This window comes from Gigantopelta aegis, chromosome 11, assembly GCF_016097555.1.
Source record: "Gigantopelta aegis isolate Gae_Host chromosome 11, Gae_host_genome, whole genome shotgun sequence".
Classification (NCBI taxonomy): domain Eukaryota; kingdom Metazoa; phylum Mollusca; class Gastropoda; order Neomphalida; family Peltospiridae; genus Gigantopelta; species Gigantopelta aegis.
In genome coordinates, this window is record NC_054709.1 from 7201168 (window position 1) to 7228905 (window position 27738).

General features: G+C 37.6%; 1 protein-coding gene across 1 annotated transcript in view; it reads left to right on the top strand.

The window, feature by feature from the left end:
* Nucleotides 1–8104: 8104 nt before the first annotated feature.
* LOC121385290 (EGF-like domain-containing protein 1) overlaps nt 8105–27738 on the top strand; it is a 27091-nt gene continuing 7457 nt past the window's right edge. The window contains exons 1-3 of the mRNA XM_041515910.1: nt 8105–8207; nt 21460–21522; nt 26064–26186. Of these exons, the coding sequence (XP_041371844.1) occupies nt 21468–21522; nt 26064–26186 (178 nt within the window). The 5' untranslated portion in view covers nt 8105–8207; nt 21460–21467. The remainder of the gene's footprint in view (nt 8208–21459; nt 21523–26063; nt 26187–27738) is intronic.

Genomic DNA, 27738 nt, shown 5'->3' on the forward strand with positions numbered 1-27738 from the left:
GCCGCGTGTTTGGAGTTCCTTTTTGAGTGATTTGGGGCTTTTTTCAATTCATCATCTACAACATAATATTAAAGGGTCATTCCCGATACCAGATGTTTCTTATTAATGACATAATGATTTGTGTCGATCCGTGCATTTAACACAATAATTCCCACGTTCAATTGCAGGACTATTAAAGGGACATTCCTGAGTCTGCTGCATTGTAAGATGTTTCCGACTAATAAAATATGTCTACGATTAAACATACATATTAAATATATTTTCCTCTTTAGAATATCAGTGTCTGTATATTCAATGCGTTTTTGGTCGTCTTAATATTTGTAAGAAGCCCAAATTGGATTTTGTCTTCAAATAATTTCGTACGTACGAAAACAAATTATTTTAGGAAATAAAATGAAATTTAACCTAGTACAATATTAGAACGATCAGAAACACGTTTAATATACAGCCACTAATATTTTATGCAAAACAGTATATTTGATATGTAATTGCAATCGTTACAAAAGTCTCTGTTAGTCGATAACATCTTAAAAATTGCAGCGAACTCGGGAATGTCCCTTTAACTCGTTATGAAAACGAGTCTCTAAGCACTTTTCATTTTTCTTTTCATTTAAAAAAAAAATAATTCCACAGTGCACATCCCCGAACTTTGGAGCACTTGGAATCGATCATTAATATACACACAGTTGATTGGACAAACGTATCAAGTTCTGGATGCAATAGGGGTTTTTTTGTGTGTGTTTTTTTTCAACCGTATTTCACGGCCATGGATCAAAAGGTGGTGGTGATAAGGGGGGGGAGGGGGGGGGGGGGGTCTCATTGCCCTAAAATGTCAGTCAAGTGAGGCAGGAATCAATGGAGCTTAATTTTCGCCTCACGTTTGTAATTTGTTACGAATAATACCGAACAGCCAATGTATATTTGCCACTTTCTCCACTTCGACGTGTCGATGGTACGGCCTTCAAAACGTCATGTGCGTTATCGATTACGTGACAAAGTTGTCAAACGTTTTTGGCGCTTTCATGTTTGTTCGGCAAATATGATAAACCCTCTTATGTTTGTTTTCTCTCTGTGCTTTGAATCGAGAGAAGAAGTTTGGGACGTAATAAATATCTCAGATTTACACTGATTGAACCTGGCCTGGGCTGTGTCAGTGTCACGCCAACGAACTTAAGGTCGGTGTGTAGTGGGTTCGCATCCCTGTGTCGGATCCCACCATCAGTTTTAATGGGCAAATGGGAAAGTGTAAGTCCACTACACCAAATTGTTAGGTGCGAAATGTACCGATAGATGAAGCAAATGAAAAAACAAGGATTGAAGGATTGAAGGAAGGAAGGAAGGAAGGAAGGAAGGAAAGAAGGAAGGAAGGAAGGAAGAAAATGTTTTATTTAACGACGCACTCAACACATTTTATTTACGGTTATATAGCGTCGGACATATGGTTAAGGACCACACAGCTACTGAGAGAGGAAACCCGCTGTCGCCACTTCATGGACTGTTCTTTTCAATTAGCAGCAAGGGATCTTTTATATGCGTCATCCCAGAACATACCACGGGCGGTAACGAGAAATAGCCCAATGGGCCCACCGACGGGGATCGATCCCAGACCGAACACGCATCAAGCGAGCGCTTTATACGTCCCGCCCCGTGGAAAGATAAGGGTTGCTTTGTTTAATGGCATCACTAAATGACGACAGGCCTCGGTGGCGTCGTGGTTAGGCCATCGGTCTACAGGCTGGTAGGTACTGGGTTCGGATCCCAGTCGAGGCATGGGGTTTTTAACCCAGATACCGACTCCAAACCCTGAGTGAGTGTGCCGCAAGGCTCAATGGGTAGCTGTAAACCGCTTGCACCGACCAGTGATCCATAACTGGTTCAACAAAGGCCATGGTTTGTGCTATCCTGCCTGTGGGAAGCGCAAATAAAAGATCCATTGCTGCTAATCGGAAAGAGTAGCCCATGTAGTGGCGACAGCGGGTTTCCTCTCAAAATCTGTGTGGTCCTTAACCATATGTCTGACGCCATATAACCGTAAATAAAATGTGTTGAGTGCGTGCGTCGTTAAATAAAACATTTCCTTCTTTCACTAAATGACATTAATTAATTACATTTGGTCATTATTGACACCGAGTCTCAGAGAATAAAACCCGCTACATGTTTCCATGAGTAGCAAGGGATCTTTTATATACACCATCAGGATAGTACATGCCACGGCCTTTGAAATACCACTGTAGAACGAGAAATAGCCAAGTGAGCCCACCGAACGGGATCGATCCTAGACCGACCGCTCATCAAGCGAGCGATTTGCCACTGGGCTACGTCCCCACCCCCCACCCCTCAAGAAAATGAGACAATGTAATTTGTAATTACACAATTAATAATTAGTTGTTAATTTGCTTTGGTTTGTTTGAAACATTTACCTTTGTTTAGTGAATGTAAATAACTGTGATGATAATAATTTTAATGGCTTTATTAATTTCTCGAAATCAGATAGGCAGTAATTTTTGTACAAACAATTTATTTTGACTTGTTTTCAGTCATACTGCTTCCCAAAAAACACAATTAGTTACGATCCAGGGGCCCATTTGACTAAACATCGCAAGGTAACGTCTGCTACTAACAGTTATACCGGTCGTACGTTTACGTGTTTGGCATCAATTTCACGCAGAAAATTATATCATTACGGAAGCTGGAGTATTTTAAAGACAAAAGAAAATGAAATATGTGTTGAACTATAATAGTGATAAGAATTGTGATTTACTCGTAGATTTACGTTTACGTGCAAAACTAGACTTACGATGTTTTGTGAAATTGGGCCATTGGCCTGGTTCCACAAAACGATCTTAGCACTACTATCATCAAATTTCATTTCATTTCAACTTATATTCGTGCTTATATCCAATTAATGTTTAAGCACGCTATCATGGGCACACACCTCAGCTATCTGGGCTGTCTGTCCAGGACAGTGGTTTAGTTGTTAGTTGGTTAGTGATTAGTGAGAAAGAAGAGGGTTTTGTGGCTTTACACCTACCCATTGAGCCCTTAAGAACTCGCTCTGGGTTGGAGCCGGTACCGAGCTGCGAACCATGTACCATCCAGCCTGTAGTTCAATGGCTTGGCCACTGCGCTACATTATATGTCATTGTTATGTTATATTATCACAAATACCTACCATCTCGATCGTAACATGTTTTTCTACGATCGATACGACCAATCCCCTCCAAAACGCGACGTAGGCTAGCATACTGTCGTTGTGAATTACAGTAAAAGATAACAGTTGGTACGAGGCAATTGTCAACCACTAACACAGATGTTAAATGGTAGCTCAAAAAAACCCGGAGTGGGAACGCATTAATTTTTTGTTAAAATAGATCTAATATACACCTAAATATAAACATTTTAGGGTATACAACTTTCACATGAATATATGGGAGACAACTCTCATGTCTTCGATGCATAAATACACTGGCAAAGTTACTTCCTGGATGTCCGAGATGTTCCGAATATATTGTAACCAATGTATCTCTCTCTCTCTCTCTCTCTCTCTCTCTCTCTCTCTCTCGTCCCCTCTCTCTCTCTCTCTCAACTCTCCTCTCTCTCTCTCTCTCTCTCTCTCTCTCTCTCTCTCTCTCTCTCTCTCTGTGTGTGTGTGTGTGTGTATGTGTCGGGTGTGTGTGTGTGTGTGTGTGTGTGTGTGTGGGGGTGTGGTATTCCAGTTGTATATTTAAACGTCCGTCTTATACATATATATATATATATATATATATATATATATATATACACACACACACACACACACACACACACACACACACACACACACACACACACACACACACGAACGCACACACACAATCTGGTATATTTACGACATTTTATTTGACAATAGCAATCTCAAACCACAAGTGTTCCGTTTCATATGCAGGAAAGCACAGGCTTTGCAAGTGTGTGTGGAATGTCACGTGATTTGTTTCGACACGACCATGTTTTGGGGTTTGTTTCGGGGTTTTTGGGGGTTTTTTTTATTAATTTGTTATATATATATATATATATATATATATATATATATATATATATATATATATATGGTATATCTTAACAACGCGTGTAGATCGTCGGTTTTGTTAAAAGTCTTGAATGTGTCGTCAAAGTGGATCTCATGTACATGTATCTATCTTTCTTCTTTCATTCTTTTCATTTCTTTCTCTTTTTTTTCATTCTTTCTTTTTTCTTTTCTTATTTTAACGACTTTACATAAGACAATGGTTGCCATAGCTACGGGTACCCCAAAACCACAACCTCCGTGGGTGTGTGTGTAATGCTACGTCATAATATATAATCACCGTATTACCCCCGGGGTTGTTGTTTAGGTGTAAGCTGCCTGAGGGATGGGGTTAACACTGAGCGATCTCGATGCAATATTGAAGTAATCTGTTTTAGGCAGCGATGTACAAAACAAAATTATGCAACAAGTTTCTCTTCTTTCTTCAGGGAGGCAGGGCGTATCCCAGTGGTACAGCGCTCGCTCGATACGCGGTCGGTGTGAGATCGATCCCCGTCGGTGGCCCCATTGCGCCATTTCTCGTTCCAGCCAGTGCAACACGACTGGTATATCAAATGCCGTGGTATATACTATCCTGTCTGTGGGATGGTGCATATAAAAGATCCCTTTCTGCTAATCGAAAAGAGTAGCCCATGAAGTGGCGATAGCGGATTTCCTCTCTCAATATTTGTATGGTCCTTAACTATATGTCTGACGCCATATAACTCAGTCGTTTGAGTGCTCGCTTGAGGTGCTTGCGTCGCAGGATCGAACCATCTCGGTGGGTCCATTCAGCTGATTAGGTTTTTTCTCGTTTCAACCAGTACAACACAACTGGTCAATGGCCGTGGTATGTGATTCCCTGTCTGTTAGAAAGTGCATATAAAAGATCCCTTGCTACATTAGGAACAATGTAGCGGGTTTTCTCTGATGACTACGAGTCAGAATTACCAAATGTTTGATATTTAATTGCCAATGATTAATTCTGACCAATGATTGAATGTGCTCTAGTGGTGTCGTTAAACAAAAACAAACTTTAAACCTTTAAAATTCAAATTGTATTGTTCCCGTCGGTGGGCCCACTGGTCTATTTCTCGTTTCAGCCAGGGCTCTACAACTGGTGTAACAAAGGTCGTGGTATGTACTATCCTGTATGTGGGATGGTGCATATAAAAAATCTAATCGAAAAGAGTAGCCCATGAAGTGGCGACAGCGGGTTTTCTCTCTCTCGCATAACTGTGTGTGGTCCTTAACCATATGTCCGACGCCATATAACCGTAAATAAAATGTGTTGAGTTAAGTAAAACATTTCCTGCTTTCCTTCAAACCGGCCTCGGTGGCATCGTGGTTAGGCCATCGGTCTACAGGCTGGTAGGTACTGGGTTCGAATCCCAGTCGAAGCATGGGATTTTTAATCCAGATACCGACTCTAAACCCTGAGTGAGTGCTCCGCAAGGCTCAATGGGTAGGTGTAAACCACTTGCACCGACCAGTGATCCATAACTAGTTCAACAAAGGCCATGGTTTGTGCTATCCTGCCTGTGGGAAGCTCAAATAAAAGATCCCGTGCTGCTAATCGTAAAGAGTAGCCCATGTAGTGGCGACAGCGGGTTTCCTCTAAAAATCTGTGTGGTCCTTAACCATCTGTCTGACGCCATATAACCGTAAATAAAATGTATAAATAATAGTTGTCTGTTTGAGGTTCTGCTAGATTAAATTCCCGTTTAAATAATGTTAGCATTTAAAAAAAGAAAAGAAAAAAAGACTGATCAAGCAATGCATTCAGACGACACACCTGTCGAAAACCGTCCCATTAAGTAGCAAAAGTCACTGCGTGTGCTTATGTCAATCATCTGATACATTTAAAGCGACAGACCTTCTTTTTTTTTTTAAACTACGCCATACCTTTCACTACTAGAGCTGTTGTTGATGGGTGTATGCTACCAAATCAAATCCTATAGACGAAAATAGTAAGATATGTGAGTAAAACTCCTACCTGCAGCATATCAATCGACATAAACGCCACGGATATAAATACTACCACCCCTCAACCTTAAAGTGAATCAGAAAAAAATGGGGGTCAAGCTGTTCCTTTTTTTTTTTTTTTACAGGTACCCCATACATGTTTCAAGACCAAGGCTACGTTTGAATAAATATTTAGGACCGAAATCTGGAAAAGTGTAAAAAAGATTATCTAGCAAACTAATAAATTTAAAGGATGTTTAAGAAAACGGCCGAATGTGAATTACTATCATGAATAAAACGATGTGCACTACATCTTTTTCAATGTCGTAGTTCTAATCACTTTTTACCAGTTTTATATGAAAATAGAAATTCCACATGTTTTCATACTAATATTGTTATTTATGTTATGTACAGAATGTACAGAATAAATACACAAATATCTTATAAATCATATGTGAGCAGACCATATATACACAACTTTCAACTACAATTTCTTTGTAAACGTATAATTGGTCTTCATATGCATATACATTATACATATACATATACATATACATATACATATACATATACACACACACACACACACACACACACACACACACACACATATATATATATATATATATATATATATATATATATATATATATATATTATATATATAATATATATATATATACAGTCACACCTGTCCTAGCGGCCACCTGTACTCAGCGTTCACCTGCCTTAAGCGGCCACTTTTGTCTCTCCCAAACGATTTATAATGTAAATGCACCTGTAATAAGCGGTCATTTGTCTAACGCGGCCAGCGGCCACCTAAATCGGATCCCAAATCGCTACAATACTTGTATTAAGCGGCCAGATCAAATGTTTACTGTTATACAAAAGGGATATTTTAACAACAGAGATAAGGTGCAACAAATAACCGATCTTCACACCTTCAGAAATACTAGTACCCATTAAGGAAGTATGCCTCTGCAATACATCTAATTACTTCTGGACAGGCTACGCTTGACATTTGTAGATTCACTTACTATGACATGAAGTAGAAATTAAATAATTAAGTAGCAAAAGAAAACAAATTTGTTGAGAACGTTTAATTTAATGCATTCCATTTGCATTTTTTTCTGAAGGAGACATGTCATAAGTTTTATAGTCAACTGTGAAACACATCCGTTTATTAGCAGTACAGACAGCAAAACAAGAAACGACAACAAATATTTTAAAGACTATATATGTGGCAACCTGTAATCAGTGGTCACCTGTCTTAAGCGGTCACTTTTATCTACTCCCTTGTGTGGCCGCTTAAGACAGGTTTGACTGTGTGTGTGTGTATATACACACACACACACACACACAAACACACACACATATATATATATATATATATATATATATATATATATATATATATATATATATATATATGTATGTATATGTATGTGAAAAGTTATATATATACTGTGTATATATATGGCTGAGAGAGAGAGAGAGAGAGAGAGAGAGAGAGAGAGAGAGAGAGAGAGAGAGAGAGAGAGAGAGAGAGAGAGAGAGAGAGAGAGAGAGAGAGAGAGAGAGAGAGAGAGACAGAGACAGAGACAGAGACAGAGAGAGGGATAGAGATAGTAAATAAAGTTCTCTTCTTTTCTGTCAAAAGTCAGTCGAATGACCAGGTGGTGCGTTTCGGGGGTCGAACCTCTACCCCACCCCACCCCCCACCCCTCACCCCACAACACACACACACACGCCCCATCCCCGCTCGAACACATTTTCTTTTCTTTCAATACATTTTCCGGAGCAGCATCAGACAGCCATTGTTTAAAATATGCCGATGTGGCGTTAAACAAATATTTATTATCTTCCACATACTTATTCCAAAGAAACTTTCATCAGTTTATTGACCAGAAGAAAACAGTTGAACTTGGACCCGGCGAGATGCTATTTTCTATTAAACTACTAGTAAGATGTTGCGAACTTGTCTCGCGTGATTTACTGGTATACAATATTAAAACACAACAAAGGTAGGTCCATGTAGCTCATAGCAATAAGCAAATATGATTGGATGAGAGGTTCCGGGTCAAACACACCTGACCCGAAACACTGTCGACGTTCGTGTCATTGCGAGTTCGATTCGACAGTATACCGCTGTACATGGGAATACCTGCTTATAACTTCGGAAACCATCGCACCTGAACAGGTAAGATAGCGAATACAGAAAACGTGTTTCATGTTCAATGATTGGCAGTGATTGGTACAGCGGTTATTTGTGGTGCTACGAGATTTAGGGTCGAAGATCGAACGGAATACAAGTTATTGTGTCCGTGTTTGCTGTAGTTCCTTTTCTCTCTCTGTCTCTTTTTTTTTTTTTTTTTTTTTTTTTTTTTATCAAATTGTTTTTTGTGTTTTTTTGTGTTTTTTTGTGTGTTTTTTTTGGGGGAGGGGGGTTCTAGGTATTTCGTTATGGGGGAGCTATTTTTGTGGGTGGTTTTTTTTTAAGTTTATGATTTGTTGTTGTTTTTGTTTTGTTGTTGTTTTTGTTTTGTTGTTATTGTTGTTGTTGTTTTTGTTGTTGTTTTCTACTAATTTTTATGCGCAGAATTTGGCAGGAATTTAAACCCATCCCCATCACTATTCCATGTTTAGCTAGGTAATTCATTTTGTTTTTGTATAAGGTGGGGAGTTTCCTTCATTACGCAACCGAATTATACTGTTTCAGTGCGCGTTGTAGGATAAATTCCTATTATTTTGTTGTCACAAGAGCTCAGTGGCCGGCTTATTAAAGGCACTGTCCATAGTTTTCTTCCACTGTAACACGTTTTTACGACTAAATCGTTCCAGGCATTCACCACGAATGTCAGTTGTATCATAGGCGTGTGGGCTCCCATTTTTGTGGAGGGGGCAGGCTGGCTTTTGCTTGAATTAACGAAAATGCCCAAATCTAGATAACAATATTTATTCATATTAGCATTACTACCAAACAACTACATAAAGGTAGCAAAAGAATCACTACGCATTTCAACATGTATTACTAATTTCGAGTGTAAAAAGCACATTTTGCCCCCAATATCTGTATAAGTTTTGCCCGAATTTGAGGTTTTGCTCTGGTACTTGGGGGGCAGTTGCCCTCCTCCCCCGCCCCCTGTTTCGTACGCTTTTGCGTGGTATGTGTTATCCTGTCTGGGGGATGGTGCATATAAAAGATCCCTTGCTGCTAATGAAAGAAAATGTAGCGGGTTTCCTCTCTAAGACTATATGTCAAAATTATGAAACGTTAAATGTCGTTAAATAAAACAAACTTTAACATTAATATGTAAATTTTTTAACACTAATAAGACTGACACACATAAACATCTCGCAAAAGGCTACAACCTCAGGGCTGGTCCCTTACCTATCATGCTGTCTGTGAGAAAGGTAACATAAAATACCTATTGATGCTAGCCAGTCGTAAGATGGCATCGGGTTTCTTTTCTCATTCGGTTATAGGCAACTTCCAAACTATAGACATAATTTTTGCATTCGATAATCGCTAATTAAGAAATGTTTTGTGTTGCGTTAAACTTTTTCTTTCTTCCATCTACTTTTTAGGGCGAGACAGCCCAGTAGTAAAGCGCTTGCTTGATGCGCGGTCGGTTTAGGATCGATCCCCGTCAATGGGCCCATTGGGCTATTTCTCGCTTCAGCCAGTGCACTACGACTGATACATCAAAGGCCGTGGTATGTGCTATCCTGTTTATGGGATGGTGCATATAAAAGATACCTTGCTGCTAATCGAAAAGAGTAGCCCATGAAGTGGCGACAGCGGGTTTCCTCCCTCAATATCTGTGTGGTCCTTAGCCATATGTCCGACGCCATATAACCGTAAATAAAATGTGTTGAGTGCGTCATTAAATAAAATATTTCCTTGTTCTTCTTCCAATGGTAAAGCGCTCGCTTGATGCGCGGTCTCTTTGGGATTGATCCCGTTGGTGGGTCCATTGGGCTATTTCTCTTTTCAGCCAGTGCACCACGACTGGTATATCGAAGGTCGTCCTGTCTGTGGGGAAAGTGCATATAAAAGACCCCTCGCTGCCAATGGAAAAAAAAGAAGAAATTTGTTTTATTTAACGACACCTCTAGAGCACATTGATTATTAGTCATCGGCTACTGGATGTCAAACATTTGGTAATTTTGATTCGTAGTCAATAGAGGAAACCCACGACATTTTCTTAATGCAGCAAGGGATCTTTTATATGCACTTTCCCACAGACAGGAAAGCACACACCACGGCCTTTGTCCAGTTGTGGTGCACTGGTTGGAACGAGAAAAAACCAATCAGTTGAACGGATCCACTGAGGTGGTTCGATCCTGCGACGCAAGCACCTCAAGCGAGCGCTCAACCGACTGATGTAAATCCCGCTCCCTTTTCGTAATGATGACAATGATACTGATGACTTGTATGACATTTTATTTCCACCCGACACCAGACTATTTCTGTCCGACACCAGAACTCTAGTGCCTGTAGAAGAGAAAGGGTTAATCTGAGAAGTTAGTTAGTTAATCTAGATTTCAAACATGTTTCTTGGTTATGAAAAAACAACAACAATGGTTAATCAAAGTTCAATAATATGCGTTTAATAGAATGTTACTTTGATTCTGTTAAGCTGATATCATTGATTTCTATCAATGTACGACACTAAAACTTTTGAAAATTCACAAAGACAAAATGGGTTCATTGAGAAAGTTGTTATCCATGGTATTACTACAGCCGTGCATAGATACAATTCCTTTTTACTAATATAAAACTGTAGTGGGCTTCCTCTCTAAGACTGTATGTCAAAATTACCGAATGTGTGACATCCAAGAGCCGATGATTACAAAATCAATGGACAAAATGTAGCGGGTTTCCTCTCTAAAATATATGTCAAAATTACTGAATGTGAGATATCCAAAAGCCGACGATTACAAAATCAATGGACAAAATGTAACGGGTTTTCTCTCTAAACCTATATGTAAAAATTACCGAATGTGTGACATCCAAGAGCCGATGATTACTAAACCAATGGAGAAAATGTAGCGAGTTTCCTCTCTAAGACTATATGTCAAAATTACCAAACGTTGGACATCCAATAGCCGGTGATTACTAAATCAATGTTCTCTAGTGGGTCGTTAAACGAAACAAAATGTAACTTTAATCCTAAGTATTGTGTTCCTTGTTGGCATTCAGTAGCCATCTATCTTCAAACTTTGTGCGGGACAGGATGTGTCTCAATGATGGATCCCTCGACCGAAGTGCGAAGAGTCGAAGGATCGATTGCCCTCTATGGGTTCTAGCTGTTATTCCCTTGTCTGAATATGTGCCCCACGACTTTCACATGGTCCTTCCTGTTGGGGGAATCGTATATAAAAGACCCTTTTGTCGATCGTAGTAGGTAACGGATTTGCTATATTTGTGTCTTGAGAGAAAAGATGGTTTTATTAGGCTCAAGGTCATATTCTGTGAGTAAATAGAAGTTTACAAGTTTACAAAAAGTGAGCAATCAAGATAACAAGATATTAAATATGTTAAGTGTTAAGACATTACTTATACTAATGTAACAATACCAAATAAAATACATGCAAAGTTCAAAAATATTTTCAGGTGGAATATTAATAAACTGGCACAATGTATTAAGTTGCCAGTATTTTTGTATTAAATAGCTAAGAAACAAAAGTACTAAATGCATTTGATTGGCTTCAATACATATTGGCAAATCAAATCAAATCAGTGGCTGCTGGGATGGTCGGACCAGTGTATAATGACATTAGTTTGAGGTCAGGTTAAGTTAAAAATAAAAATAAACGTTAAAGTTTGTTTCATCTAAAGACATCACTGGAGTACATTGTTTTATTAATCATCGACTATTGAATGTCAAACATTTGGTAATTCTGACATATTCTTAGACAGGAAACCCGCTACATTTTTCTTTTAGCAGCGTTGGATCTTTTACATGCACCATCCCACAGACAGGACACTTTTGGTTGGAAATGACGAGCGTTCACACAGGCAACATCTATACTGGTATAAGGCGGAAGTGTAGTTATCCGCACATGCGCAAACTATCAAAACAGCAATGGACTGCGTATTCACATTAACATTATTTAGGCTGTTTTCGTTATACAAGTTCAACTAATTCACATACATGGCCCCGTGCTTATAAACCTTAAAGTCTAGACTTTAATAAAGTCCAGACTTTAACGTCATGGCAACGCCATTCAAATAGCATTACGTTAAAGTCTGGACTTTATTAAAGTCTAGACTTTAAGTTGTATAAGCACGGGCCCTGGTAAAGTGAAACTATCACGTTTACCCCAAGAAGCGATCTTTGCGCTAAAATCACTTTAAGTGCATAAGGTAAATATGCACTTAATGTGATCTTATTTCTAAGATCGCCTTGTGGAACAGATACCGAGTCCGCTTTCTCTATATGAATAAGGCTTAAAATATGGCTTTTGACCCCCATTCCCCCACCCCGCCACTTGAGACCGTGCCCCCGGCTCCAAATATCGTTCAAACGGGCCTGTATATTTACATTTTAAACTGGTCTAGTTATACCAGTTTAGTTAAATTAGTTCACGCGTGTAAGAGTGAATGCAGGTGGGTTTTTTTATTCAGACTAAATATGTTTTAACAGAATACGCCCATACTTTATGGTAGCAATTCAACCGTGAAAAAAATTACTACTGTTGTGGACACATTTTATCGTACATTAAAAACACGATTAAATCTTGGTGTAGTTTTCAGTGTCACCCCTAGCGAGGTAATTGCACCTTACACGTATTTGTGATTTGTTTAAATGCATTTTGAATAATATATACACCATTTATATTTATATATTCGACATTTTTCCGGGAAGACTTGCGATTGCATAGTCTATTTTTAGTCGACGTTTTTGTGTATCTCCACCCGCAGATACACGTCACATCACAGATATATTTGTTTGTATGTTTATACTTATTTTCTTGCTTATATCCACTTACGGTTCAAGCATGCTGTACTGGCACATATACCTCAGAGCTATCTGGACTGTCTGTCTAGGCCAGAGTGTTGTTAGTGCGAGAATGAATAGTGCAAGAAGTCAGTGCACGGGCCTTACACCGACCCACCGAATCGGTACACTGACTCTGGATGGGAGTCGTTACCGAGAATGAATGAATGAATGAACGAACGAACGAATGAACGAACGAACGAACGAATGAATCATCGGCTATTGGGTGAGAGAGAGAGAGAGAGAGAGAGAGAGAGAGAGAGAGAGAGAGAGAGAGAGACATAGAGAGAGAGACAGATAGTGAGCGAGGAGAAAGTGAGACAGGGACAGAGAGAGACAGAGCAGAGAGAGAGAGACAGAGACAGAGAGAGAGAGATAGAGAGAGAGAGAGAGAGAGAGAGAGAGAGAGAGAGAGAGAGAGAGGGGATGGAGGGAGGAGAAAGTGAGAGAGAGAGGGAGACATAGAGAGACAGAGCAGAGAGAGAGAGACAGATAGAGAGAGAGGAGAAAGTGAGAGACAGAGAGAGGGAGGGAGGAGAACGTGAGAGAGAGGGGGAGAAGAAAACGAGAGAGAGAGAGAGAGAGAGAGAGAGAGAGAGAGAGAGAGAGAGAGAGAGTAGTAGTAGTAGTAGTAGTAGTAGTAGCAGCAGCAGCAGCAGCAGTAGTAGTAGTAGTAGTAGTAGTAGTAGTAGAAGACCACTACATCTACCCATCGAGTCGTTAAAACTCGTTCTGGGTGGGAGCCGGTACCGGGCTGCGAACCCTGTACCTACCAGTCTTATGTCCGATGGCGTAATCGCACGACACCAACGAGGCCGGTTATCAAGTATATATTGCAGAAAGAAATATCTGATGCGCAGTTTCTCACACACAGAAAATCTCGTCACAACTGATTTAAAAAAGAAAAGAAACCCCACCAAAGCATACCGGTTGAAATAGGTGGCCCGTCTAAAGAGATCAACGGCACTTGACACATCAGGTGTATGTTTTGCGGAACGCCGCTTCCCACTGAGGGATTAAATGAGATCGCAATCTATCGTCCATTGTTGTCCAATCGGACTCCGCCCCGGGTCCCCCGTGGCTTGTATGACAATGTGGATACTATAAGCAGGTTCAGCGAGGCATCGTCTTCATCATCTATGAGAAGAAAACGTTGCTGGTCAACAAAGCCAGTGGATACTTTCAGTGATTAGGAATCGGGAGATCTCTCTTAGCCGGACTTCAGTGCAGACGTGGAGTGACATGTAGATAGAACTTTCACTGATGTGTTTTCATTATCAGATTGACATGGAGATAAAAATCACAGTGATGGCTTTTTTATTATTATCTTCTTTTTTAAAATGAGATTGGCTCGTGCTGAGTTATGACAGAAGTCGCCCTGTTGTTATGTTCAGAAACAAATTATAAGAAAAAAAATGAGTTCGTGTCTGTAGATAAACCTGACGAAGACTACATAAGCTAGAGAATCGGGAACTTGGGTCAATCATGCTTGACATTCCAAAACCTACTTATACGTTATTAGCCGTAAATATTCAGTTCATTGGCATTACGAACATTAAATAACCTTATACCATAATACATATATCATTAAAGGGACATTCCTGAGTTTGCTGCACTTTTTAAGATGTTATCAACTAACACAGACTTTTGAACGATTGTAATTACATATCATATATATTTTTCTGCATAAAATATTAGTGGCTTTATATTAAACGTGTTTCTGATCGTTCTAATATTTGTACTAGGTTAAATTTTATTGTATTTCCAAAAATATAATTTTTTCGTACGACGTACGAAATTATTTGAAGACAAAATCCAGTTTGTGCTTGTTACAAATATTAAGTCGACCAGAAACACATTGAATATACAGACACTGATATTCTAAACAAGAAAATATATTTAATATGTAAGTTTAATCGTAGAAATATTTTATTAGTCGGAAACATCTTACAATGCAGCAAACTCAGGAATGGCCCTTTAAAAGGGGGAACAAATACATTTACATTGTATGGACAGTATTTAAAATACTCAATATAAAATGTAATAATAATTACCCATATAATAAAGAGTGGATATAATAAAGAGAATATATATACTCCACGTACACATTATCATGCTTCTGCGTGGTTGTCCCTAGTAAATATTTACACAGTATTATTGTCAATGTACAATAGCTGTATTAATTCAAAAGAGGGTGGTCTGGTGTAATAATATGGCTTTATGTACCTGCATCTGATAGTATTGTAGAAAGGACAGACTAAAATAAAATGACACTCATCTTCAACAGCATTCATATTATAACATTTACATACTCTATCCTTTCTATCAGTATTGTTATATCTTTCAGTTTCTATTGCAAGACTATGTGCAGATAGTCTGTACTTACATAATATTTGTTTATATTTTGAGGAAATTGTGTCTTGTAGATACTATTGTAAACACTATTATCCAGGTATTGATATATGATACATTTTGTGGATGTAAGGAATACAGCATACACAGCAACCGTGTTATTAATCAGGTGCGAATCTAGGGGTTTTCGTTTAGGGGCAAACATCAAATCTACTGGCCATCTATACAGCATTATTTTTATAATATATATATATATATATATATATATATATATATATATATATATATATATATATATATATATATATATATATATCTTACATTTTCAGTGCAATCAAAGTATGTGATATTTTTCAGATCACATACTTTAAGAATTTGATAACTTTGCAAATTAGATGTAAATTAGTCGAGGTCTCGGCACTAGGTTTATTGACATTTAAGCAAACGAACTTAGGTGACACTCCATGATTGTCGTATGCATTCATAGTCATCAAATAAAAACATTTCAATGGCAATTTGACACTGAAAGCTGTCCAGCGTTTAGAAAACAAAAAAACGTTAGGCATAACTTTATTTTGATGTAAGGACATCTAAAATGCCGTCATTCGAGTTATATCATATATTAGAAATAAAAATAATGTATTATGCGAGCCTCTGGCGAGCATTATACAATTTTTATTCCTAATATATGATATTGACGATACCGAAAAACACTCTGGTAATAACCTCTCTCTCTCTCTCTCTCTCTCTCTCTCTCTCTCTCTCTCTCTCTCTCTCTCTCTCTCTCTCTCTCTCTCTCTCTCTCTCTCTCTCTCTCTCTCTCTCTCTCTCTCTCTCTCTCTCTCTCTCTCTCTCTCTCTCTCTCTCTCTCTCTCTCTCTATATATATATATATATATATTATACCGCGACACTTGTCGCATTATGCGGTAGATATCGCGATGCACCATTGTACGCCCTTAGGTATCACTATTTCAATTTTGTTCAAGGTTTTCATTTTACTTTAATATACCCGTCTTAAAAGTAATCTGAATATGAAAGAACCACGAAACTCTGATGTATTATATCTATGGGGATACACAACATCACGATTCACAACTGGACATGACAGAAACACTAGCGTATTGTATCTATAGTCGATCGTAACGGCGCTGTTGCTGTGACATGGGTGTACGGAAAGCTGTTTTACTGATATTCGGCGTATAAAACACAGCGGGTTTTCTATCGTTTTGATGTTAGCGACACAAACTGAAATATGACAAAACCTGAGTCACGTCATGGTCTGTTGCGTTGTCAAACTGGCGTCCAAGAAACAACGATTCCTGCAGATAAACGGGTTTCTATATCTACTGTGGATAGTATTTCTAATATCAGTTATCATTTTACCACAATATTTAATAACACTTTGTACTGGATACGTTTTACTGTATGTAATATATATATATATATATATATATATATATATATATATATATATATATATATATATATATATGTACACAAACCTGGTCATACGTATCGTCTTTTTAAAATGTTCGTTGATTGTCGGTGCATAGTTGAACAGTGATATAATCTACAGCATTATACCCATAGAGTTTTAGACAGTGCACCACGACTGGTATATGAAAGGCCGTGGTATGTGCTACCCTCTCAGAGGGGTGGAGCATATCAAAACTTTCCCTCTGAAATTTTACAAAGGCACTCCTACATCTGTCTGGAATTGAATAGTAAAAAAGTAAAGTTTGTTTTATTTAACGACGCCGCTAGAGCACATTGATTTTTTATCTTATCATCGGCTATTGGACGTCAAACATATGGTCATTCTGACACTGTTTTTAGAGGAAACCCGCTGTCGCCACATAGGCTACTCTTTTTACGACAGGCAGCAAGGGATCTTTTATTTGCGCTTCCCACAGGCAGGATAGCACAAACCATGGCCTTTGTTGAACCAGTTATGGATCACTGGTCGGTGCAAGTGGTTTACACCTACCCATTGAGCCTTGCGGAGCACTCACTCAGGGTTTGGAGTCGGTATCTCGATTAAAAATCCCATGCCTCGACTGGGATCCGAACCCAGTACCTACCAGCCTGTAGACCGATGGCCTGCCACGACGCCACCGAGGCCGGTAGGAATTGAATAGAGCACATGTCACTCAGCATAACTACTCTTTAACAAACAATACTTAGGTTATAAATTAATATCATCAGAAAAATTTAAAATCACAAAATCATATACCATGATTGACGTGTGATGCCTGCGTGATTGTTTTGTGGAATGCAATGTTCACCCATCCACCTGAGCCCCCACTCCACCCCCAAACCCTCCACTGCAATATATATATTTTTTTATTTTTTTTTTTTTTTTTTTTTAATTCTTCTGAGTTTTTCACACAAAAAAAAATTAAACAAAAAGGGGAATCTGGTTAAGGCCTACTTCATTACATTTTAAGAATTTTTAAATGTGCATGATTATCTTAAGCTTAACACACACGGCACAAAATAACTGAATTTCAAAAATAAAAACATGTTTCGCTCAAAGTTAATCGTAGACGTCCAAAACGAGTAACGCACACGGCGAATGAAAACATGCGTCCCCAAACTGTGTGAAGTCAAATGATCTACAAAGTATGATGTGCCTCGCATTCGTTCGCACACTAGTTAATATCGTAGACTGATCTTTCGCCAGAAGAGCATTTCTTTAGCAAGCAACGCACACAGCGGAACACGTAAACGTGTTTTTGCGAAACAATTTGTCTTGTTTTTCCACAACACACACAGCAAAGAAAATCAACCTATAAATATTTTTGTTTTTCCCTGTCGTGTTATGGCCTGCATGCAACATACTGTTCAACTTCAACATAGGATACGTTTAACGAAGACCCCCTGTCGTTGCGTCCATGCTAACAACAAACCTGATTTTTTATTCACTGTGCATCAGTGTGAATAAGTACTAAAGATAATTGTAGCGATTTGGGTGTGTTCCACATATCAAGCTGAGTAAATGGTAGCTTTTAACAAAAAAAAAGAGCCATTGTCGACGAACTATCCGATATTTAACTAAAGATAACGTATGATTTTAGTTGTTGTGGTGTAGCCTACTTGACATTTCCTATAAAGATTCTCATTTGTCCAGTGTGGAATATCGGTTATATAGAAAGAAATGTTTTATGTAACGACGGTAATATATATATATATATATATATATATATATATATATATATATATATATATATATATATCAGTGATCGAAATAGTACTCTAATTAAAATTAGCTCCACTATTACATGTGGATCGAACAGCAGCCCGTTGGAGCTCATGTCCAGTTGACCTTTCATTCGACCAGTCAAAACCTTACTTGCAAAATCATGCCAGTGATTTGAAAAGAATTTGAAAACATTCGGGATTATGCCGAAGGTATACGAAATAATTCGGGTGAATTACGAAGTATGCCGGAAACTAATTTTAATATAAATTGTTATATAAAATTCGTTTCAAGACGAAAATCAAAAACCTGTGATGGTATAGCCATAAAATCTATTTATACTAGTATAAAATCCAGTTTATTACTGCATTCCCCCCCCCCCCCCCCCCTGTTTTTTCAATGTTGAAATAGACCAACAAGTTCGCCTATTGCATAAATAGTCTCGACCGATATTTTTAGAATTTGTATGCTCCCGAATAACGTTATAAAAGGCAAAGTGTAATTGGTCGATATTTAAATTGTTATTTATAGATGAAATGTCACCTGGACATGGGTGTCCACGTAATGCTGTTAGATCTACTGGCGAGACCAGTAGAGCTAATTTTAATCAGATTGTCGAAATAGTGGCGTCCCGACCGTTCTTTGCCTTTCTACATCATTACGGGCCGGGAGATCTTTTTGCCTGCCGTTCCGTCTCGTAGGACATGCAATTATTTAGCGTTTTCACTCTTATGACCATGTGTGGTCTCGCTGGTTTCTTTCGGTGCGACCGGCCTCGGTGGCGTCGTGGCAGGCCATCAGTCTACAGGCTGGTAGGTACTGGGTTCGGATCCCAGTCGAGGCATGGGATTTTTAATCGAGATACCGACTCCAAACCCTGAGTGAGTGCTCCGCAAGGCTCAATGGGTAGGTGTAAACCACTTGCACCGACCAGTGATCCATAACTGGTTCAACAAAGGCCATGGTTTGTGCTATTCTGCCTGTGGGAAGCGCAAATAAAAGATCCCTTGCTGCCTGTCGTAAAAAGAGTAGCCTATGTGGCGACAGCGGGTTTCCTCTAAAAACAGTGTCAGAATGACCATATGTTTGACGTCCAATAGCCGATGATAAGATAAAAAATCAATGTGCTCTAGCGGCGTCGTTAAATAAAACAAACTTTACTTTTTCTTTCGGTGCTGTAGAATTTTTAGCTATATGTCAAAATTACCAAAAGTTTGACATCCAATTAGCGATGATTTAACAATTCAATGTGCTCTAGTGGTATCGTTCAACCAAACAAACTTTAACTTTATTATACTTGTTAGAATGTATTGTTAGTCCAGTTATATATACATGTATATATATATATACATTGTATAATGTGCTGATATCTCTGAAAACACTGAACCAAAACTCTTGAAATATTTAACATCAGAATTTGTCTATAATACGGATATTATCATAACAACTTATGTATTGCGAGCACACTCTATTAAGCACCCATTTTAAAGGGACATACCCTAGTTTTTAAACACTAAGACATATTTTTGACTATTAGATCCGTTTTTTATAACTGAAATCATACATTACTTAGATTTTCTTGTTTACATTATCCATTTCCGTACATTCGAAGTGTTTGTGGTCATCCTGGGTTTTTTAATATCACAATACATTTCTCATAGTTTTAAAAACGCACGTGCGTCTGGGAAGTAATAATTATTGAGTCGAGTTTTAGTCTATTTTTAGAGGGTATTTCACGATTTCAAAGTAACAAACTTATGTTTCACTCAGTTGTAACTTTATCCAAATGTGTTACAGGTTTGTAGATTAACTAAACGCAATATGCATTTTCATCGGCTGAAACTAGGGTATGTCTCTTTAAGCAAGAAGCAATAAATATGGTCTCTTTACTAAAACACGTCATTTGCTACGAATATACGGGCATGTATGGCATAAAAAGGTGTGAAACTTCGCCTTCGTTTGGGTATAGGTAATGCTAAACCAAATAACTTTTGATAGAGCAGTTAATACTGAAAGTCATCTTATTGGTGATAAATGTGAGTGTGTAAAAAAAAACCCATTAATTTCATTTGGGCAAAATAACAAATGTATGCAATTATATTTCATCTAGTACCACTGTGTTAAGTAGCCTTGTGTTTGAAATATGTATGGGATACCTGTTAAAAAAAGTACTAAAATATTGTGCGGAACTAGGCTACCCGTTATTTCTGAAATGAGCAGCTTAACCCCCAATCATTTTCTGATTTACTTTAAAGGGACATACCCTAGTTTTTAAACACTAAGGCATATTTTTTAAAATATTATAGCCGTTTTTGATAACTGAAATCATACTTTACTTAGATTTTATTGTTAAGATTATCAACTTCCGTACATTCAAAGTGTTTTTGGTCATCCTGGTGTTTTTAATATCACGAAGTGCATTTCTCATATCTTTAAAAACGCACGTGCGTCTGAGAAGTAAGTTTGAATCTATTTTTAGAGGGTATTTCACCATTTCAAAGTCACAGACTCGTGTTTCTCTCAATTGTAACTTTATCCAAATGTGTTACAGGTTTGTATATTAACTAAACTTTGTGTTAATTTCCACGGGTTGAAACTAGGGTCTGTCCCTTTAACTAAACTTTGTGTTAATTTCCACGGGTTGAAACTAGGGTCTGTCCCTTTAACTAAACTTTGTGTTAATTTTCACGGGTTGAAACTAGGGTCTGTACTTTTAAAGGTCAGGGGTGTAGTTTGGTGGTTGCATTTACGTCCGTTCTGTATATGTCGATTGATACGCTGCAGGTAGGAGTTTTATCCACATACATGTTACTGTTGTCGTCTGTGGGTTTTGATTTGGTGGATAATACTCTATAGCGATCTTTAATAATTAATTGTGTGTTTATGTTTCAGCCAATGAGATGCGGAGGACGGTAATACAGATAGCGCTGTGTCTGTTAGCGGTTTCACTAACGCGTGAGTACAGCGTTTTGGTGCCACAATAAAACGTTATATATATTTTTTTTTAAATATATGTACATGGTCAAAGTTTAATTAATTTTTAACAACACCACTAGATCACATTTTCAATCATCGGGTATTGGATGTCAACCATTTTCGTAAGCTTGAAATATAGTCTTAGGCTTTTTTTTAATGTTGACCACACCCAAACTTTTACAGTGTCAGGTTTTATTAATTTGCATGGTGTGAAATGTTTGTTGTTAAGATTTAATCCTCTTTGAAGCAAAACAAATGTTAGTATTTATTTCACGATCAGTAACGGTCATTTTGAAAAATGCGCGCTATAGGCCATACCCACATTTTTGTAAATAATCGTCTCAGTAATATTTGATCAGTTTGTCCCTCTGATCTGGAAATTATTCTCAAACAACTACTTACACGGAATTGACTCTTATGCTAATATATACTGACTATAATTGACTATACTACAATACAACCACTTACATAAAATTTCCTCTATTTCCAATATGATCACTTACATAAAATGTCCTCTACCCTTAATGCAACTACTTACACATAACTGATTCTACTATTTATAGAACCACTCACATAGAATTGATTCAGTTACTGATACAACCACAAACACATAATTGACTCTACTGTAGATACAACCACTTACATATAATTGTCTCTACCATTAATACAACCACTTACATAAAATCACTTACATAAAATTGTCTCTACTATTAATATATCACTTACATAGATTTGATTCTTACTACTAATATAACCATTTACATAATTTGAATCTTACTATTAATACAACCATTTACACATATTTTACTCTTCTTATTAATGCAACCACTGACATAGATTTGACTCCACTATTAATATAACCACTGACATAGATTTGACTCTACTATTAACACAACCACTGACATAGAATTGACTCCATTATTAACACAACCACTGACATAGATTTGACTTTTACGATTAATGCAACCACTGACATAGATTTGACTTTTACTATTAATACAACCACTTACAAATAATTGATTCCACTATTAATACAACCATTTACATATAATTGACTCCACTATTAATACAACCACTTACATAGAATTGAATCCACTATTAATACAACCACTTACATAGAATTGACTCAACTATTAATACAACTACTTAAACAGAACTGACTCCACTATTAGTGCAACCACTTACATAGAATTGACTCCACTATTAATACAACCACTTGCATAGAATTGAATCCACTATTAATACAACCACTTACACAGAATTGACTCCACTATTAGTACAACCACTTACATAGAATTGACTTCACTATTAATACAACCACTTACATAGAATTGACTCCTCTATTAGTACAACCACTTACACAGAATTGACTCCACTATTAGTACGACCACTTACATAGAATTGACTCCACTATTAATACAACCACTGACATAGATTTGACTTTTACTGTTAATACAAACAATGACATAGATTTGACTCCACTATTAATACAACCACTTACATAGAATTGACTTCACTATTAACACAACCACTTACATAGAATTGACTTCACTATTAATACAACCACTTACAAATAATTGACTCCACTATTAATACAACCACTTACACAGAATTGACTCCAATATTAGTACAACTACTTACATAGAATTGACTCCACTATTAATACAACCACTTACATAGAATTGACTCCACTATTAGTACAACCACTTATACAGAATTGACTCCACTATTAATACAACCACTGACATAGATTTGACTTTTACTATTAATGCAACCACTGACATAGATTTGACTTTTACTATTAATACAAACACTGACATAGATTTGATTCCACTATTAATACAACCACTTACATAGAATTGACTCCCACTATTAATACAACCACTTACATAGAATTGACTCCACTATTAGTACAACCACTTACATAGAATTGACTCCCACTATTAGTACAACCACTTACATAGATTTGACTCCACTATTAATACAACCACTTACATAGAATTGACTCCACTATTAATACAACCACTTACATAGAATTGACTCCACTATTAGTACAACCACTTACATAGAATTGACTCCACTATTAATACAACCACTTACATAGAATTGACTCCCACTATTAATACAACCACTTACATAGAATTGACTCCACTATTAGTACAACCACTTACATAGAATTGACTCCACTATTAGTGCAACCACTTACATAGAATTGACTCCACTATTAATACAACCACTGGCATAGATTTGACTTTTACTATTAATGCAACCACTGACATAGATTTGACTTTTAATATTAATACAAACACTTACATAGATTTGACTCTTACTGTTAATGCGACCACTTATATAGATTTGACTCCACTATTAATACAACCACTTACATAGAATTGACTCCCACTATTAATACAACCACTTACATAGAATTGACTCCCACTATTAATACAACTTCTTACATAGCTTTGACTCCACTATTAATACAACCACTTACATAGAATTGACTCCACTATTAATACAGACACTGACATAGAATTGACTCCACTATTAATACAACCACTGACATAGACTTGACTTTTACTATTAATGCAACCACTGACATAGATTTGACTTTTACTATTAATACAAACACTGACATAGATTTGACTTTTACTGTTAATGCGACCACTTACATAGATTTGACTCCACTATTAATACAACCATTCCCAGTCTGGAGCTCCACGCGGTATGACGTGTTTGTTTCGCTTGTGTACACTGCACGTGCTTTCGTGTGCTCGACTTGGGGGGTCCTTCATTTCGTTGTTTTTGTCAGCGAAATGAAGTTTTCTACTGAGATGTATGCGGCCATTGGAACTGATTGAACGCTGGAACGCTTCTCGTTTCGACAGCCTGCACCACCAGGTTGGATTATTTTTTAGCGAGATTCCTTGCCTCCACGTCATTTCTCCGTCTAACTGTCGACTGGGTTTTTTCGTGACTCGTATGACGGCCATTCTGCAGAACGCCACGCTTGTTCGCGTTTAGTCTCTACATGTCCGAGCCTGTCCTAGCAGCACTGGAAGATTGACCGCCCCACTCTAAGAAGAAATAGGAAGCGGGGTCGGCCCCTACTACTCTTTTTCTAGACTTTACCTTGCTTTATAGTGATACCATCTCGTATCCTCCGGAGTCGGGCCCGTCCGCAACACTATACCAACCCATGACGACTGGACTATACCCTAGTCTGATACTCTCTCGTTCAGACGGATCCGGCTTTTCAAGATCTGTATTTCAGCACAGCACTACACCTTCAACGTCTATCGACTGTCAATCTAGGGGTTTTCTTGACGGGATGCAACCCATCTCGTCCCTTTAAGCTGTGCACCCAAACGGCCTTATCGAGGCCACTCGCGTGGACATATCGATCGGACTTTAAACTTTTAGATCTGTGTTCAAAATTGTATGTCGAAATTACTTCTTTTTTTAATATTATTAAATAGTCCGATCCTCTCTTCCTTCTCTTATTTAATTTTGGACTGTCCTTCTAAAATGTTCCAAATTATATAAATATTCGTCCGAGCAGTCAATTTTTATTTTATTTTTGGCTTGTAACCTTTTTTTTATTTTATTCTATTAACTTTTTTACTAATTGCTATTTTTTCAAAATTCTGCCCATTTCAATCTTATCGGAGGTCGGACTCGGGATGGGCATGTTCGAAACCCTAGTGGTATATGAGCACGTTAAACTAGTTATCATCATCATTAATACAACCACTTACATAGAATTGACTCCACTATTAATACAACCACTTACACAGAACTGACTCCACTATTAATACAACCACTTACACAGAACTGACTCCACTATTAATACAACCGCTTACACAGAATTGACTCCACTATTAATACAACCGCTGACACAGAATTGACTCCACTATTAATACAACCGCTGACACAGAATTGACTCCACTATTAATACAACCGCTGACACAGAATTGACTCCTCTATTAATACAACCGCTGACACAGAATTGACTCCACTATTAATACAACCGCTGACACAGAATTGACTCCACTATTAATACAACCGCTTACACAGAATTGACTCCACTATTAATACAACCACTGACACAGAATTGACTCCACTATTAATACAACAACTGACATAGAATTGACTCCACTATCAATACAACCACTGACATAGAATTGACTCCACTATTAATACAACAACTTACACAGAATTGACTCCACTATTAATACAACCACTGACATGGAATTGACTCCACTATTAATACAACCACTGACATAGAATTGACTCCACTATTAATACAACCACTGACATAGAATTGACTCCACTATTAATGCAACCACTGACATAGAATTGACTCCACTATTAATGCAACCACTGACATAGAATTGACTCCACTATTAATGCAACCACTGACATAGAATTGACTCCACTATTAATACAACCACTGACATAGAATTGACTCCACTATTAATACAACCACTGACATAGAATTGACTCCACGACTTACATTTCAGACGGTGGGCCATTCAACTGCTTACGAGCGAGCCAAAGTTGTCCTGCTGGCGCCACGTGTAGACCTGACGGCAAGTGTCAGTGTCCGTCAACACTCGAGGGAGATGACTGTTCCATAGTGATAGGTACGAATGGTATATAGCCACTTGTATGTTAAGTGAAAAAGATGGTGGCGCCCATTGATGTTGTATCTATGGAAATATCTCTGTACACAATATTTAGACGATGCGTCCGTCAGCACTAGAGGATGCTGACTGTTCCATTGTGAAAGGTATATAGCCACTTGTATGTTAAGTGAAAAAGATGGTGGCGCCCATTGATGTTGTATTTATGGAAATATCTCTGTACACAATATTTAGACGATGCGTCCGTCAGCACTAGAGGATGCTGACTGTTCCATTGTGAAAGGTATATAGCCACTTGTATGTTAAGTGAAAAAGATGGTGGCGCCCATTGATGTTGTATTTATGGAAATATCTCTGTACACAATATTTAGACGATGCGTCCGTCAGCACTAGAGGATGCTGACTGTTCCATTGTGAAAGGTATATAGCCACTTGTATGTTAAGTGAAAAAGATGGTGGCGCCCATTGATGTTGTATTTATGGAAATATCTCTGTACACAATATTTAGACGATGCGTCCGTCAGCACTAGAGGATGCTGACTGTTCCATTGTGAAAGGTATATAGCCACTTGTATGTTAAGTGAAAAAGATGGTGGCGCCCATTGATGTTGTATTTATGGAAATATCTCTGTACACAATATTTAGACGATGCGTCCGTCAACACTAGAGGATGCTGACTGTTCCATTGTGAAAGGTATATAGCCACTTGTATGTTAAGTGAAAAAGATGGTGGCGCCCATTGATGTTGTATTTATGGAAATATCTTGGTACACAATATTTAGCACGATGCGTCCGTCAACACTAGGTGGAGAAAACTGTTCGATTGTAAAAGATACGAATGGTAGGGGCCGTCCTACATGTTCGCGACCTTTTGGCGCGGCGCTGGCGGTGGCATTAAAAAATCGGATATATGGTTATCCACAGCAGTGTTTCTTTTTCTTCAGCCTCTTGACATAACTGCCAAACTCATTTTTAGAACATTTGAGAAAAATGGAAAAATTCTGATATTTATGTAAACAGAAACGAATTCATGAGAAAAATATTTAAGCACGAATATCGAATTTCTTTTTTTCTTCTTATTTAAATACTTTTTAAACACCGCCAAATTTAATTTTCAATATATTGTTTTGTTTAACTACACCACTAGAGCTCAATGAGTTATTAATCATCGGCTATTGGATGACAAACATTTGGTAAATTTGACATATAGTCTTAGAGAGGAAATCCGATACATTTGTCCACTAGTAACAAGATATCTTTTATATGCACCGTTCCAAAGACAGGATAGCACATATTTTATACACACACACACACTATATGTAATCCATGTTTTGCACAGGAATGCTTAGATGGGGTGTCGTGGCTTTATACTCCCCCCCCCCCCAAAAAAAAAAAAATAATAATAATAATAATAAAAAAAAAAATTATAATAATAATAATAAATAAATAAATAAATAAATAAATAAATAAAATAAATAAAAATAAATAAATAAATAATAATAATAATTATAATAATAATAATAATTATAATTATATTAAATAAATAAATAAA